The 17500-nt window shown below is 35.6% G+C and overlaps 1 protein-coding gene across 1 annotated transcript in view; it reads left to right on the top strand.

Moving 5' to 3' along the window:
- PBX3 (PBX homeobox 3) overlaps nucleotides 1-17500 on the top strand; it is a 125183-nt gene that overhangs the window by 67587 nt on the left and 40096 nt on the right. Inside the window, exon 2 of the mRNA XM_021713172.1 lies at nucleotides 4208-4449. Within this exon, the coding sequence (XP_021568847.1) occupies nucleotides 4208-4449 (242 nt within the window). The remainder of the gene's footprint in view (nucleotides 1-4207; nucleotides 4450-17500) is intronic.

The raw sequence follows: 17500 nt of genomic DNA, 5'->3' as shown, positions 1-17500 counted from the left end.
GAAATATTGTATGTCTAGATCTCAGTTAGGTCTAATTCACGACCATGTGCAGAATAATGTATTTGAGATAGCTGTGGTCTGAAGTCACTCTTCAGTCCTGGATGAACAGAAGTTAATCATGGTCCAGTGGGTTTGGTTGTTGAAACGAGGGAGCCATGGAGCTTAGTTAGTGCCCTGTGTTTGCACCTCATTCTCTCAGGTCAAGTCTTCATTGTGTTACAGTGTTGTTCTGTTAGAAAGGCTACTACTGTACAATCTAGCCAATGCAGATTTCTAATCTGCTTATTTATAATTCAAAAGCTTGCCTATATATTAATGAATCCTTAATGAGCTGTTGGAAATGCCTGAATTACAGTCAGATTATTAAACTCAAACAGCCCCGTAATCATACCATTTGAGTGGGCTTTAGGTACTTTTCACATCTGCAGCTTAGAATTGTGAAGGGTATGAGTTTATTCAGAGAAAGCTTTGTAATAATTTTGACCCGTAATTTATTTATTGCCCTTCGAATGCAGTCATCTATGCAGATGCTCTCTCCCATTATCTGTGGGGCAGGTGCACAGCATGTTGAAAGACAGCTAATTAGGATTTGCTGAAAGATATGCAAAAACTGTGGGCTTATAACAAAGCCAAGTTCATTGTTAAACAATGTTTTACTGTGTTTGTATGATTTGTCTAAATCTTAGGAATACTGAAATGAATGTTGTGATTATAAGTAGATTGCAAATAGGGTTGTTATTTTTTAAAACTTTATAATGCAATGATGACCAAAGAGACTAGATGTAAAACTTTATAAACCTCTGTATAAGCTCCAGTATACATACGTTTTGGATTAAAAACAAGAATAATCCATTTAAAAATGACTGTTTTATTTGAAGATATCATGATCTTTTGATAACCACACAGATTCATTCTGGCTTTTGCAAATTTAGGCTCGTTAAAATGTTTATAGGTACCCAGAGGAGTAGGTGTTATGATTGAAAACCATGTGTGACTTTGGAAGGCTAGTAAACTAAGGTATAGTGAATAGGTAGATAGGTGGGATGAGGATTTAAATATAAAGTAAGAAAATAAATAGAACTACTCAAATTGAAAATAATTTTGGAGACCATAATTATTTTAAATTATTAAAGATTCCATAATCATTTTGTTGCTTAATAGAGAAAAAAATTTGATTCACTTTTCAAACTATAGTTATGAAAATGATAAGAGGCCTCTTTCATGCTGCCTAATCACTAAGTGCACTAGTACTTTTCGTCTAAAGGAGTAGGAAGTTTTTGCCAGGAAATGATTTTTCTGGTGAGATTTCATGTGTATAATTTATGAAGTAAACACAAAGAATTGCATTTTTCCTGTTCTTGAGTCAAACACTTAAATGTTGACTTATTTATAATTTTAGGAATAAGATATTATTCATTATAAGAGGGAAATGATATAGTAGCCGAAAATACATACTTAGAATTCTTTTTATTTGTGTCTGCTGCTATTGAGTTTATGGGCTACTTACTATTGGTATGATGGTGATGGTTTATACACATATTAGGTATGTATAAAAGTGTCATAGAGGGTTAATTAGTTTGTGCCTTTTGCATCTCTTCCTGATAAATTTCCTTCTGTCTCCCTTATAAAACTCCCTTATGGTCTACTTCCCTGCGTATTAGTCATTGAGCATCTTCTCTTATTTACCGTACTTGTGCAGGGAAGTATAATCATTTTGGCTATTGAAGTTGATCTATTAAAGAAACTCACCACATGTCTATAGGGAAGAGCTCAACGTGTTTAATTACAAGGGGAAAACTAGAAACCAGGAGATAGATAAGTTATACTAGTCATGTAAGTTACAGTAGACACAGAGTGTGCACCACTGTGAATAAACAACAACAGGTGCATACACAAAAGGCAGAATCCAAATGCAAACATGCAGGATGCCAACATTTCCAGGAGAAGCATCAGTATCTATGAAAATACAAAAAAGAAACAATGAACACAAAACTGTAAGCAAAACTGACTTTTCAAAGGAGAAACTTAAGGAACTCCCAAATAAATAATATTAAATGAAGCATAATCAAAGTGCAACATAGAAGATTGTGCAGTAAGTCCTCACTACATGCCAATTGCACAAAAAACTAGGTGTGTGAACTCTAGCATGTCCAGGCCATGAGATTTTTACTTTTAACAAAGTGAATTAAAAGAGAGGAAAATAAAAAATGTTAAATTAAAAATACCAACTTAACCTATATATTGCAGTTCTAGAACAATATTAGGCAGTCCCTTTTGGTTCTAGAAGAAATAGCAAATACATGTTTGCCTATCTTTAATTATCAACAATGCGTTGATACAGATTTTTATCTTATAGGAGAGTTATTTCTTACAACTTTTTTTGTTTCCCTAAATGAATATATTGTCTTAGTATATTATAGTTTTCAAACCTTATTTACTTGCCAGTGAATAGGCAATAGATATAACTTTAAATTATAGTGAATTAGTTTTATTGTCTGGTTGAAATTATTCTTAAGTATTTTTTAAATGAAAGTGACAGCTTTAGGACGGGCTCGATGGCTCAGCCTGTAATCCTGTGCTTTGGGAGGCCGAGGTGAGTGAATTGCCTGAGCTCGTGGGTTCGAGACCCTCCTGGGCAACTTGGCGAGACCTCATGTCTACAATAAATCAAAAAAATTAGCCGGGCGTGGTAGCGCGTGCCTGTAATTCCAGCTACTTGGAAGACTGAAGGGGAAGGATCGCCAGAGCCCAGCAGGTCGAGGCTGCGATGGCCGGGAGTGGCCACTGCACTCCAGTCTGGGCGACAGAGTGAGACTCCAACTCAAAAAAAAAAAAATGACAGCTTTAAAGTGTTTTGGGGAAGGAAGTTGAAGTTGTGTGTTTTAGTTAAGACAATCTAGAACTCTGTCATGCTGTGGATGTAATTCAGGGCATCTAGGAATGAAATCTGTTTTTAAAAGAATAGATGGTAGTTTTAGGTTATCGTATAAAATCACAGAACTGGTGATCAGTTGAGTACTTGGCAGCTTATAGATGTTACTGTCATGTAAGTTATACTAGACACAGAGCGTGCACCACTGTGGATAAACAACAGGCACAGACGCAAAAGGCAGAATCCAAATGCAAACATGCAGGATGTCAACTTCGTATTCCCTTCCCCAAAAAGCCTTGTAACTAGTGTGGGTAATCTGCTTTTAAACAGATTTACAGAGGTTAATTGGGCTGAGATATTTTAGATTATGGAAACACATTAATGAAAACACTGATTTTGAGCTATCATGACTCTAGTGCTTTTTATACCATGATAATTATTTTAAAACTTTGTCTTCTGTGTTGAAAACATCTTGGCAGAAAGCCTGTGTGACCTGATTAAACCTATGAATTGTCAGCTGTGATCTATAGCACTCAAAAGAGGTTGCTGACTGGGCATCACTTAGGAAGTTCTTGATTTTAAAGCAAAATTAGATTGAGACCACTGTGCCCAACACTATATTGCCATGTCGATGGCATATTTTTAATACCCAATTTAGTGTCTTGATTGTATAGTTTGCTGGCAATTGCTTAACAATGTTCATTTAATAACATATATATTTAAGTACAGTTAATTACATCAAAATGTATGTATTTCTTTTCTGAAATCACATTGATAGAAAAGCTCATATAATCCTATTTATTTTCCAATTTTTGGTGATAGCTTATGAATGAATTATTTTATGGGAATTTTAATTTTTTTTCTCCAACTGTATGGAGAGCTAGAGTAACCACCTTTTGTTGAGTTTGTTTTATATCCATGGAATTATTTTCTTTCTTTTTAAAATTTTTTTACCCCCTTCCCATTTAATGCTTACTTTATCTAAATCTGGGAAGCTTGGCTGATTAGAACATTCCAGAAAACCAGGACCTCTATTTTAGGATCTAATCTGGGATAAATTGAGAGGAGACGATATGAGAATTGCTAGGACGCATGTAAATATTGTCTTTAAAAAATTTCATACTTCTGCTTATTGATCAATTGTGAAAAATGAAGTTCTTAGCATGAATTGTAGTACTCTGATGTTGTTTAATTATTTTCTCAAGTAAAATACTCACACTATTTGTCCTCTGTTTCTCGCTTCTTTTCTCTCTGTCTCTCTCTCTCTCTCTCTCTTTCTCGCTCTCTCTTTCTCTCTCTCTCTTTTTCTCTCTCTTTCTCTCTCTTTCCTTGAAGGTCTCAGCATCAGAGGAGCCCAGGAGGAGGACCCTCCCGATCCCCAGCTAATGAGACTGGACAATATGCTTTTGGCAGAAGGGGTTTCAGGTCCTGAGAAAGGTGGGGGATCGGCGGCAGCAGCTGCAGCCGCGGCAGCCTCTGGAGGTTCTTCAGATAACTCTATTGAACACTCAGATTACAGAGCCAAATTGACCCAGATCAGACAAATCTATCACACAGAACTGGAGAAATATGAACAGGTCAGCAGCCGCCACTCTCATAGTCCTGCACAAACCCAATATTGCTCTTCTATTAGACCATGCTAACCAATTCTGCGGGCTGTGAGGGGTAGGTGTTAACACAGAGCAAAATAAATAAGGTCAATGCAAAAATCCAAGTGAATTGTTGGATTCATTAAATGAAGACCCTTTGAAATTTCAGAGTTGACGCTGTATCTATCCCATCTACTTGTTTTAGTTTTATTCATTCCTCATATTCATGTGCCCCTACTACCACACCTGCAGCCATTCTTCCCCTCTAACCTCACCACTTGGTGCTCTATAATTAATGTTTATGCACTGGCCTTGATCATGAGATTGAACAACTTTTTAAGGGAGGCATTGCATAGTGAGCTTTTACCTTCTATGCTATGAGCTCCAGAATCCTCCTGGGAATTAATTCCTATGGATTGTGCCAGATAATAGGGAACTTCACAAAGTAAGCAGGTTCTAGTTTGTCTCTCTGAGGATGAGACCTCCTAGGATACTTATGGGTACCCTGGATCAGTGTATCCTAGGTACTGTTTACTAAATTCCTGATTAGAAAGAGAATATGTGTTAAAAATCAATCCTGTTCTCAGCAGTTATCTTAGCCATACTTCATTAAATCTAAGATATGTTTTATATTAAACTGCATCATTGTTTCATGTACCACCAAGAAAAAAATTAACACTGCTAATTTAACTATAACATGCAATTAGTTGTAAAATGGAGTCTTAGATTCAATGTAATTAAGTACCGGTGGTTCTTTTTACACGTATTTTAGTTGTTAGTTTGATGCTAAAAAGCTGCTTAGTTTGAGGAATTCTCATTTGATAAGATTCTCATTTGGAAGGTAATAAAAACCCATTATTATGGAAAATTTTACATGTACACAAAAATGAGAATATTAGTAGGTTGAATCCTATGAAATTGCCACCTTTTGGGGCCAAAAAGGTTGAATATAGTAATTTCTTTGGAGTTAGCCCCAAATTTAGATCCTCCTAGATATTCATCACCCAGATAAACAGTTATCAACATTTTGGCGGAATACTTTAAAGCAAGCCTTAGCTATCATACAATTTCACCCATAAATACTTCTATGTAGGCAGGTACTTCTTGAAGACCATACCTTTAGTGTGAAGTGGGGATCCTGGTGAGTTTTCGTGTGTATGTATGTTTTTCTAAAGACTTAACTTTTTTGGAACAGTTTCTAATTTACAGAAAATTTTAGAGGAAAGTATGGAGATATTTCATCTACCCCCCATCCACCTCAACACATGTATAGTTTCCCTCATTTTCAGCATCTCCATCCAGAGGGAATGAACCCCTTTGGAGCAATTTTTAAAACTGATGAGGCTACACTGACATATTATTGTCACCCAAAATCAATAGTTTACATTTGAGTTTACTCTTGGTGTTGTGCATTCTGTATATTCTATAAATAAATGTATAATGACATATGTCCATCATTATGGGATCATACAGAGAATTTTCACTGCCCAAAAGATCCTCTGTGATATTCATTCATCCTCCCTTCATGCCCACTGATCCCTGTCAAGCCCTAATCAGTTTTAACACTAATTTTTCTTCTAAGTTCCCTATAAAGTTTCAGTTGTATATATTGTTTTTTTTTCCCATTACCTTTTATAATATTCTGGGTATGATGATATTAAGCAAATGCTGAATTCTGTTCCAGAGGTGAGTGTGTTTTGAGAATGATAGAAAAATCTGTATAGTGTTATGTTAAATGTAACATAAATTAATATTATAAGGTGTTTTCTATTTTCTGAATAGGATTTTCTGGTATCTAAAACTATTTGTCTAGTCTCATAGGAATAACTTTTGGTGGAAAATGTGCAAATAAGAATTTTGGAAAAATGATTGTGTGTAAGTATGTGAAAAAATTCAGTTTTCTGATTTGACATATGAGTAACTCGGTAAACAAAATAAGTCATGGTTGAAAAGGCTGCCTTGAGCATAAACAGAATAAAATGGTTCAAATTTGCAGTATAGTCCTAATTGTATGACTTTATGCTAAAACATCTATACATAGTTACTAGGTAAATACTAGTCACCTTGCATGGAAGGATGTATATTAGAGACCAAATGACCCAACTTTTTTGTCTGAGGAGTTAAGGTGGTTCCTTACTCTCTCCTGCCATGTTTCTTCACACCTGCCTACTTACTTTCTCCATAAACACTGTTGTAAGTTGGGTGAAGCTGGCATTGACTAATGGCAAAGTTCTAAGCTTCACTGTTTTAGAAATACCCTAAAAACTTCTCCATGAGATTTTAGGTAACCTTAGTTCCAGCTGATAGCAGAATCAAATGACCAGTTTTGTTTTGTGTTTTTTTGGGGGGGAGCTTTTTTACACTTTCAGATGGAAAAATATCAAGATAAGGGTGGGCCCCCCAAAATCCAGAATTGTCTTTGGGTTGGTGGACCCCTTGTAGTACAGGTTTGCCCCATTAGGTAAGTATTCTAGGAACCTACCAGCATCAGTGTACCAGCTTGTGTTGTTGTGAAAGGCTGCGTTACAGAAGAAAGATTCTGAGTTGTGACAAATAGGTAACTGATTGTTCCACCCTGACAACACACCTGCCCACACCTCCCTGAGTGTTCAGCAGTTTTTGTCCAAAAACGGCATGACCCTGTGCCCTACCCTCACTATTCACCCTATCTTGCCCTGAGCAACATTTTTGTTAAAGATGAAACATCCTTAATGGAAACGTTTTGCAGATGTGGAGGAAGTGAAATTTTAAAAATGGCAGAAGCACTAAGCATCAAAATTGACAAGTTCAAAAACTGTTTTGAGCAGTAGAAAAAGCATCTTAATAGGTATATCACATCAAACGGAGAGTACTTTGAAGGTGACTGAAGTTTAAACATGGAAGAACACGTTTTTAAATAAATAAGTAAATTGTGGGTTTTGGGGAAGTTCCCCCTTGTATATAAAATCTGTGCAGTATGAACAGACGCATAGATGGGATATGATGACTAATTGGCAGTTTCAGCAGAACTTTAATTTACAGATTTTCTCCTGTAGGTTTTAAATTGCTTTAGAAATGATGTAGCAGCATCTAATTCTTTTTTGAGTTGTCTTTGGGGCTGGCTTTTATAGTTCTTCTGCCGTTAGTTCTCCTAAGTTGTTAGGATCAGTGAGTTTTGACAAAAAACAGTCAACTTTTTCTGTCAGTTCTTTGGGGTATCAAGGCTTTATCTGGGATGGACTTTTGGGGATATGCCTTGGTGGTACTAGAAGAGCTAAACAGAACTAGGTGAGGTGAAGTGGTAGCATTTCTAAAATAGTGTTGTAACTTCCATTTTATAGATAAGAAAATGAGACTCAGAGAAGTTAAGTGATTTGTCCAGTGTCACACATCTGGTTAGTACCAGAATCAGGCATTGAAATCATTTTCTGACAATATGTCTTCCTTTTTCATTAAATTAGCTGCTACCCTTGTAGAGCTGGAAAATAATTCAGGTACATTCTGGTTTTCTCAGATTTGTCCAAGTTGGATGTCATTTGAAATATGAACAGAGCAGTTGGAAAAACAACTATTTTAATCACTTTACAGCAATTATATTTTTTCTCCTAAAAGTGATCATAGATACTCTGAGTGGCAGAAAGCTTATTATAAATAGGAAGAACATATATGTTAAGGCAAAGACTTCATCAGAAAATTGTGTTGCGTCTTTTACTAAAACATACTACATTGAAATCTTAGTTACTCACTCTGCATTGTTTTGCAATGAAGCTGTAATAACAATGCATCTGAATCCTGTTTAGATTGAGATTACCATAAAATTAACAAACACCACCACTGCAATAGATTAAAGTACCTTATAAATGCAGCTACATTTACAAAGCTAAGCAGACAAACAGGAATAGTTTGAGCAAAATTAAATCCAAGCTGCAAGCCTCAGTTTTACGAGTATGTTTTAGAGATTGTAGTATCTTTAAAATCCTGTCTTTTTTTTCCTCTCAAAAAATGTTCGTGGATCACATGAGGAGGGGACTAAAAAAGCAAAAACAAAAACAAAACAAACAAAACCCCCAGAATTTATTTATAAAAAATCGTGTATTTGTCTTACATGTTTAAACTTCAATCACCTTCAAAGTACTCTCCATTTAAGGCAATCCACTTACTGAGATGCTTTTTCCACTGCTCAAAACAATTTTTGAGCTTGTCAGTTTTGATGCCTTTCAGTACTTCTGCTGTCTTTTGTTTTACCTCTTCCACATCCACAAAGCATTTCCCTTTGAGGACTTTTTTTACCCTTCAGGAAAAAAGAAAAAAGAAAAAAAGTCACTCGGGGCAAGATTGGGTAAATAGGGAGGGTGGGGCATGGAGGTCATGCTGTTTTTAGTCAAAAACTGCTGAATTCTCAGCACAGTGTGGGCAGGTGCACTTATAAATCACCCATCATGAAATGGGCAAGCACATTGAAAGAATCTCCAAAAAAATTCACTGAATCTGAACGTAGCTTCTTACAACGACGTTAGCTAGTGCACTGATGCTGATAATTCCAGTTATTTATGGGTCCCTCCCCCCTTGTATATTACAGTAAGGTTCTTGAATATTACTACCACCCAAAAAGAAACAAAACTATTTTATTTTCCTCTTATTAATTCTAACACCCAGCAGGAATATGATGATTTTCCAAAGTTTGCAGCAAACTGTCTTGTATTACTTCGTCTTCAGTACATTGCCTCTCTCTTTAAGTGAGAGACAAAGTTGGTTGCTTCTCTGTCATCTTGTTGATTAGCTACAAGTTTTGGAAAATGCATTTACTGTACCTTGCAAATATATTCTTATCATTAAAGGCCCAACTATTAGAAGAGGTGAATTCCTATTAAACTTAAGCCAGGTATCCTAGATGCCTTTTTTTTTTTTTTAAGGTTTGATGGGCTTTGGTTAAAAAGGTCTTTCTTAGTTCTCCCACCTCCCTACCAAAAGTAAAGGGGCATATTGGTTTTTTAAAATGAAATTTGACTTCGACATTTGTTTTCAGTTAAAGAGGAAAGTATACATCATGCTTTATGCAGCTCTCCCACTTTGCTTGTACCAGAGGTAAAGCTTGTACACAGGCTATTCACTTCATAATTTACAGCTGCTATGATAGCGATGACATATTGAAAGCTATCTACTATAATTATATTGAAATACATTTTTGCTTAAGGCAGAAGTGTTGTAAGGGTCCCAACCCTTCCCAAGTGTCTGGAAACCTGCTTTCGGAGTTCAGAGACATCTTCTGAATTTACCCCAATCAGGTGAAGCACTGGAACCAAGCATATACATTGAATGTGTTCAAGACCCATCAGGTGCCACTTGACTACTAGAGGATGTACGGATTACAGGGGGAATGGAGAACGGGTGCAAAATTTAAACCATTGTAAAGCATATCCTTGTGCTTTTTGAGGATCTCTATGTGTTTTGACTTACTGGCAAAATTGCTTTTGCTTATGAAGGAATTTTGTTTTATCAGGTTTTAAAATGCTGATATTATCACATTAGAGATTGTGCAGCCTGTAAACTCCTAATTCTATTTTGCTATTTCTTCTTAATAGTTAAGCAGGATAGACAGAAGAATACTACCGGTTACAAACTTTGTATTTTGTGGTCCCAAGCAAGGTTTTGTCATTCATTGTTCCGAGGGAAGAGTTTTACTTCTTGTTGGCTTTCATACCTAGCCTTTTCCTTGGCTGGAAGGAGTGTTTTTTCCTCCAAGTTACTAGTTTATTGGCTCAATGTACCAATTTTATCTGTGACCACACACTTGATTAATAAAATGAATTGTTTTATATGTGAATTTTTTTTTTTTACTTCTTTGAAAGCAGTGTTTGTATTTATTCAGGCTATGAGAAGGCAGAACTGTATTAGGTAATCATAATATGGGCTTATTTGTAGAGTAATGACATAAAAATAATAAGAGTTTCATAAAATTGCCATTTTCATTGTCAATAATAACTACCATTTACTGAGTACTAATTATGTTCCAGACTCTGTGCAAAGAGCTTAACATACATTATATAATATAATCCTTTCAAAGCCCTTTAGGTAGGAAGTATTCAGATACAAGAGCTATTTTATCTTTGTGGTTGTTTCTTAGGCATATTGGTCTCATTCTAGTTGGAATCTTTAAATATTGACTTTTATCCTAAAACAAGATAAATTTGTTGACTTAATAAGTATCCTATAAATATAAATCTATAGCACTAGAGCAGAGTTACGTACAAGGTTATAAAGACAGCTAGAGAATAGTTGCCTTGCACATTTGAGGGGCATCTGCCTTTAAAAGAAATCTATTCTTTCTGTCAGAAGTGGATTTAGAATAGGGAGTATTATCATCTGTTTCCTTGGCTTCTCTTGATTGGTTATAAAAGACCAATTCAATTTTTAGATCTGATCCCCGGACCATTCTAAAACTTCCTCATAAAATCAGTGCTTGCCCGCTATCTGATTTTACAGTTTTACACGCAGTGATAGGAACTTAAAGGCAAGAAAAAGGTTGAATCTTGAATCCACCACTAAAAGGAGCACCATCATAAAATAAAGAAAACACTGAAAACTTTAGTCTTGTGTATAAACCAAATATGTACAAATATTGAAGAGACAGTTTTACTAGCCAAAAGTAAAACATTAAACATTACCTAGAATCCAAATCTTTCAAATCCTCCATTATTACTTGGCATGGATTTTTAAGGAGAAAGGAACAAATGGCAGGAAGGAATTAAAATAACTGAAAATACTCTTATTAGATAAAACTTTCCATGCTTTAATTATGGTATTACAATATATGTTTTAAAACACATGAACAAAAATGCATTCAAGATAGTTTTCAACAGCCGGATTAAAAGAAAAAGAGGTTTCTGCCAGTATAAAAATTCAAGGAATCAGTACTTTCCCAGGTATTCCAGTTAACCAAGATGTATCTGCATTTATAGTACAGACATTGACCAGTAAGTTTGTAATTAACCATTTTACTTAGAAAAACATAAGGCAGTGAAAAGTTTCTCCAAATGTTTATTTTAATAATATAGTCTTATGATAGAAGTATATAATAAATGTTTGAAATAGGCATTCTATATTATAAATAGCATTGATGATAGTATGTGGTTGGGTGGCTCTTCCAAACAACTCTGTAACTGTTGCATCATTCTTACTGCATTTATATGTTTTAGAAAAATGTATACCTTTTAAGGAGTAGGTGAGGAGGCAGTACTGTGCTCTGCTCTGAAACTGGTACAGATGATGCTGAAATGAGGCTGTAATTTACTTTCAGTGTATAAAGGAAAAAAATCACTTTGCCTAAAGTGTATGCATCTTTCTTAAGGGTGTACCCAGATTTTAATTATCTAAATGTAAATACTTAACGAATTTTACTTAGAGTAATGAGCTAAAGTGCACACTACATAAATGAGATGTTCTAATTAATCATGTATGAACTACTGGTTTAAAGAAAAGCTATGTGAATTCTGTGAATGTTGGGCTATTGCCAAATTGCTAATCAGCATTTGCATTCATAGATGGCTTCACTTAATAAGTTGTGAGACATTCAGCAAATGTTTTAGGAAATTCTGAGTTTTTTAGATGCAGAAACTTTTTTGCTTTTAACCCCTTTTTTTCATATAGACTTTGGCTGCTTTTTAGAAACCATAGACATTTATTCATTCTGGAGGAATTAAAATCCAGCCAGAGTTTGGGCGCAGTGGCTCACTCCTATAATTCCAGCACTTTGGGAAGCTGAGATGGGAGGATTGCTTGAGCCCAGGATTCAACGCCAGCCTGGGTAACATAACAAGACTTTGTCTCTACAAAAAAATTTTTTAAATTAACCAGGCGTGGTGGTATACACCTGTAGTCCCAGCTACTGGGGAGGCTGAGGCAGGAGAATCACTTGAGCCCAGGTCAGTCTGGTTAACAGAGGGAGACCTTGACCCCCCCCCCAAAATCCAGCCATACTAAAAACTAAAAAGCTAACATTTCAGGTATCATTTACATAGGAGTCTTAATTATTTACTAGATATACACTGAATCATAGATACGTGTTACTATAATGAGTGAGCTAGGTCTGTAGGATTTAGCAATGTTAAATGTGCAAATTAGAAATGCTTCTGTACTCCATACAGCAAACTTTTTAGTCTTAGGACTTAGAGTCTTAAAATTTTTTGGAGACCTCCCTAAAAGCCTTTGGGTTGGTGGATTATGTCTATATAATGGAAATTAAAACTAGAAAAATTTAAAGTATTTATTAATTAATTTAAAATAACAAGATATTATATGTTAACCTAAATAACTTTTTAAAAACCACGGGATTTTATTTTTTAAAAACTCTCAAAATTAAATGAGAGGAATAACATTGCTTTTTCATTTCTGTAAAACTCTTTAGTGTTGGGCAGTAAATAGAAGTTAATGTTGGGCATTAAATTAAACAGAAGTCAGTTGAATTCTCATATCTGCCTCTCCAGTCAGCTGTTATCAAGTGAAATATATGAAGAACATTTGACCTCACACAGATATGTCACTGGAAAACAGAGGAGTATATTAATACCTTCTCAGATAATTGTGGATATTCTTTTTTGATATTACACCAAAACTTGACAAATTGTAGTTTTGTAGAGGTTAGTTACAATGAGTAATCTGAAGTCATATCAATTAACTTTTGTACTCTGTTCCTTTAAATTCCATTGGATTGGTCTAGTTGGCATTTTGATTGGATCTTTCGCCTATGCTTGCTTTTATTCCATACATTAGCATTTGGAAAGTATTGGTTCACTGAATTACGCATATCTTTCAAATGTTGACACATTTCATTACATAATATCAAAATTTACTTATTAATATCAACTCTGAGCTAGTCAGAAAGTCTGCTGGAAAACTATCAAGCTCTCGATGGTGGATACAAGTTTTCAAAAATTCTGATTTTCACTTAAAAACTCAAATTTCATCACTGGCATAAATTCTGTCTGCTGTTTTCTTTGTTTCATTTTTGAGAAAATGTCTGCCAAATATCCTACTCCAAATAATCATAATTTATCAGCTTTGTTTTCACATAAAAATGGTGTGCTATGAAAAACATGACTTCAGTTCACAATGTAAGCAGCTAGAGAAGTGCTTTTTCTTAAGAGAGTCATCTTTCAGTATGCAGTAGAAGTGCTTTCTGTGTGCTTCCCATTTTGGCACACAGAATATTAAAGATATATTCAAGGACTGAGATGTATGAAAATGAATAATTTCTATTGCTTAATTAAGGACATTTCTAACTGAAACTGGCTTTTATTGTGTGCTTGTGTGAATGTGTGATGGTGATGAAAGTTTTTAAAAATATATCAAATAAGCCAGGCTCGGTGGCTCAGCCTGTAATCCCACACCTTTGGGAGGCTGCGGTGAGTGAATTTGCCTGAGCCCGCGGGTTCGAGACCCGCCTGGGCAGCGAGACCTCATCTCTACAATAAATCAAAAAATCAGCCGGGCATGGTAGCGCATGCCTGTAATTCCGGCTGCTTGGAAAGCTGAGGCGGAAGGATCGCCGGAGCCCAGCAGGTCGAGGCTGCGGTGGCCGGGAGCGGCCACTGCACTCCAGTCTGGGCGACAGAGTGAGACTCCAACTAAAAAAAAAAAAAATATATATATATATATATATAAAATATTACTTAACATAGTGTTTCCCGAGGAGTTTTTCTTAGCACATTGGTCAACAAGATGCTTTAGAGCTGTGATGTCCAATATGGTAGTCACTGTCCACATATAGCAACTGAGCACTTCAAGTCTGGTTAGTCTAAACTGAGACGCGCTGTAAATTTAAAATGCATACTAGATTTCAAAGAGTACCAAAAAAAAAAAAAAAAAAGAAAAGAATGGAATACCTCATTAATGGTTTTTTGAAAAATTGATTATATGTTGAAATGTTAAATTTTTATTTATGTTTTGGGTTAAATAAAATGTATTGTTGAAATTAATTTTACCTGACTCTTCTTACTTTTAAAAATGTGACTACTAGTAGATTTAAGAATGCCATTATTTTCACTGACAGTATACGAGTATTATTGGGCAAGCACTGCTCTAGAGATAAGAGGTTTTGAGATCAGATATTTTTGGGAAAAATTTGATACACTGTTTCTCCTTGAAGATTTATTAATATATACTGGAATAGAAATACTGAAGAAGCTTACCCAAAAAATTGTTTTAAATTTTGGATAACCCAGCAATTCTCACACATACTGTATTTTTGGACCATCTGTTAATATTTTATGGAACTAACTATAGACTATAGAATTTGTTAATGATTTTTATGTGGGGAAACAATTCTAGTTCAATTTTCTTTGTTTTATTGATGAAACAACTGGGCTGTAGAGTTGTCAAATTATGTAATTTGGAAATTTTATGAACATCTTAGGGGAAAGTTCAAGAAAAAGTTATACATCTGTTTCTTGGCAGGGTGACCATTTGTCTTCAGCTTGGCATAAAATAGTTTTAATCGATAATATAGTGAGAAAAATCTTAAATTTGCTTTTTAAAATCTTTGTTTCTTCCTTAAAGATAAAATATCTTCTACTTTTAGTCTACAGCATTTTTTAATGTTTTACTGTATCATAACCTAGAATAAGCTATTAACTTTTTTTAGTTATAGACTAAGAATCTGAAAAGAAAGCAAAAACTTCACAGATTATCCCCTCAGAACTTATATAGGTTTCTAGGGGGTCATAGACATTCTAAGCTTGTCCATGGACTGCAGGCTGAGAATTCTTCAGCTGTGGCTCAGGGATAATAAATTTATGGATATTAACCAACATTACTCTTACTATTAAATTGTAGTATAAAAACTCACCAATATAGATGTTTATTGGATGCCTATTGTGTATAATGCACAATTCTATACTCTGAAGAATCCCATAAGTATAATATAAGGTCATTACTCACAAGGAATTTACTATTTCTTAAGACTTAGGACATACTTTTCAAAAAAATTTAAATAAATGGTAAGCAAGACTCATTTTACCTTGCCTTAGAAATTTATATAAAACTCTGTAAAAGCCGAGAGTAAGTGAAATACACAGTGTACTTGAAAGATTAATTCTCTAATGAATAGTTAGCAAAACCATCATGTGTTATATGTGAACAATGTTCAGGATGTCTGTAGGGAAATGGACATTATTATAGCTTCAAAATATGTCTTGCCTTGATCAGTGGTTGTTCTGCCTGCTCACCCTACAAGGGGCACCCATGTAGTAAGACACAGAATCTCCGGTCCTGCCTTTTTAAGAAAAATACCAGATGACGTTCTTTTTATCCAGGAGTATAGAATGATGCTTTATTTACCAAGGCAATACTGGATTTCAGTGTAGGCCCAGTTATACAGATTTATATATCAAAAAGAATATAGGTGAACTAAAAGAGACAGCATCTGAGGATTGTTAACTAAAAAGTTTGACACACAAATCTGATCCTAATTTTCCTGCTGCCCCTCTGCTGAGGTGTTGAGCTGTTTTACAGGGGTGGCTTGTATCTGCTAAAGAGCCTATGCTGCAGCTAAGTAGGTCATTGGCATGCGTGATGTGCAAGACCCCTAATGTGCTAATTCAAACCTGAATTCCCTTTTCTCTGCATATTCTCTATATTCCTAGTTGCCATTCTCTTAACTTGCCACATACTATTGCTTCTAGGGTTTTTCTTGTGCCTAGAATTACTTCTGATTTCCATCCTTATCCACCTTGCAAAGATCCTACCTTTATTTTTTTATTTTTTTTATCTTAAAGATGTGGGGTCAATTCCAGGTTAGGTGCACAAACGTTGATTATGTGGGTACCCTTGTTGAAGAGGCGTGCCCCTCCCTCCCCTAGCAGTTTCCCTCAACTGCCAATTCCACCTCCCCTCCCCTGGCAGTTTCCCACTACTGCCAAGGTCCACTTATGAATGAGAACATATGGTACTCTGTTCTTTGTTTCTGTGATAGATCACTGAGTATGATCGACTCTAAATCCATCCAAGTTGCTGCAAAGTCCATATGTTTGTCCTTCTTTAAGGCTGCATAATATTCCATTGTGTATAGGTACATTTTTTTAATCCAGTCCAGTTTTGATGGGCAGCATGGTTGGCTCCATGTTTTTGCTATTGTGAATAGAGCTGCAACAAAAATATGTGTGCAGGTATCTTTTTTGTAGAATGTCTTGCGTTCCTCCAGGTATATTCCCAATAGGGGAATTGCTGGGTGATATGGAAGGTCAATTTCTAGTTCTTTCAGAAATCGCCACACTGTCTTCCAAAGAGATTGCACTAGATTGCATTCCCATCAGCAGTGTAGAAGCATTCCCTTTTCTCTGCATCCTCGCCAGCATCTGCTGTTTGTTTTAAGAATGATGGCCATTCTTACTAGGGTTAGGTGGTCTCTCAATGTGGTTTTGATTTGCATCTCTCTGATGACCAGTGAGACTGAGCACTTTTTCATGTGTCTGTTGGCTGCCCATGTATCTTCTTTTGAGAAGTGTCTATTCATGTCTTTTGCCCACTTTTTAATGGGGCTGTTTGTTTTTTTCCTTTTGGCACGTTTGAGTTCCATGTAGGTCCTAGGTGTTAGGCCTTTGTCAGATATACAGTTGACAAATACTTTCCCATTCTGTGGGTTGTCTCCCTGCTTTCTTGATAGTTTCTTTTGCTTTGCAGAAGCTCGTCAGTTTGATGAGGTCCCACTTGTCTATTTTATTTCTTATGGTATGGGCACTTAGGGTTCTGATCAGGAATTGGTTGCCAGTTCCAATTTTCATAAAGGTGTCTCCTGTGTTTTCTACGATTCTTATAGTTTGAGGTTTTTTAGGTCTTTGATCCATTTCAAGTTAATTTTTGTATATGGTGATAGATAGGGGTCCCGTTTCAATCTTCTGCGTGTGATCAGCCAATTTTCCAAACACTATTTACTGAATAGGTTCTCCTCTCCCCAGTGGTTGTTGTTGAAGGTTTTGTCAAAGATGAGTTGGTTAAGAAATTGAGACTTTGCTTCCGGAATCTCTATCCTGTTCCATTGGTCTATATGCCTGTCCTTGTACCAATA

This window comes from Carlito syrichta, unplaced genomic scaffold (assembly GCF_000164805.1).
Source record: "Carlito syrichta isolate Samal-C Ts95f unplaced genomic scaffold, Tarsius_syrichta-2.0.1 Scaffold304325, whole genome shotgun sequence".
In the NCBI taxonomy this organism is placed as follows: domain Eukaryota; kingdom Metazoa; phylum Chordata; class Mammalia; order Primates; family Tarsiidae; genus Carlito; species Carlito syrichta.
This window is presented reverse-complemented; position numbering and strand designations above follow the sequence as displayed.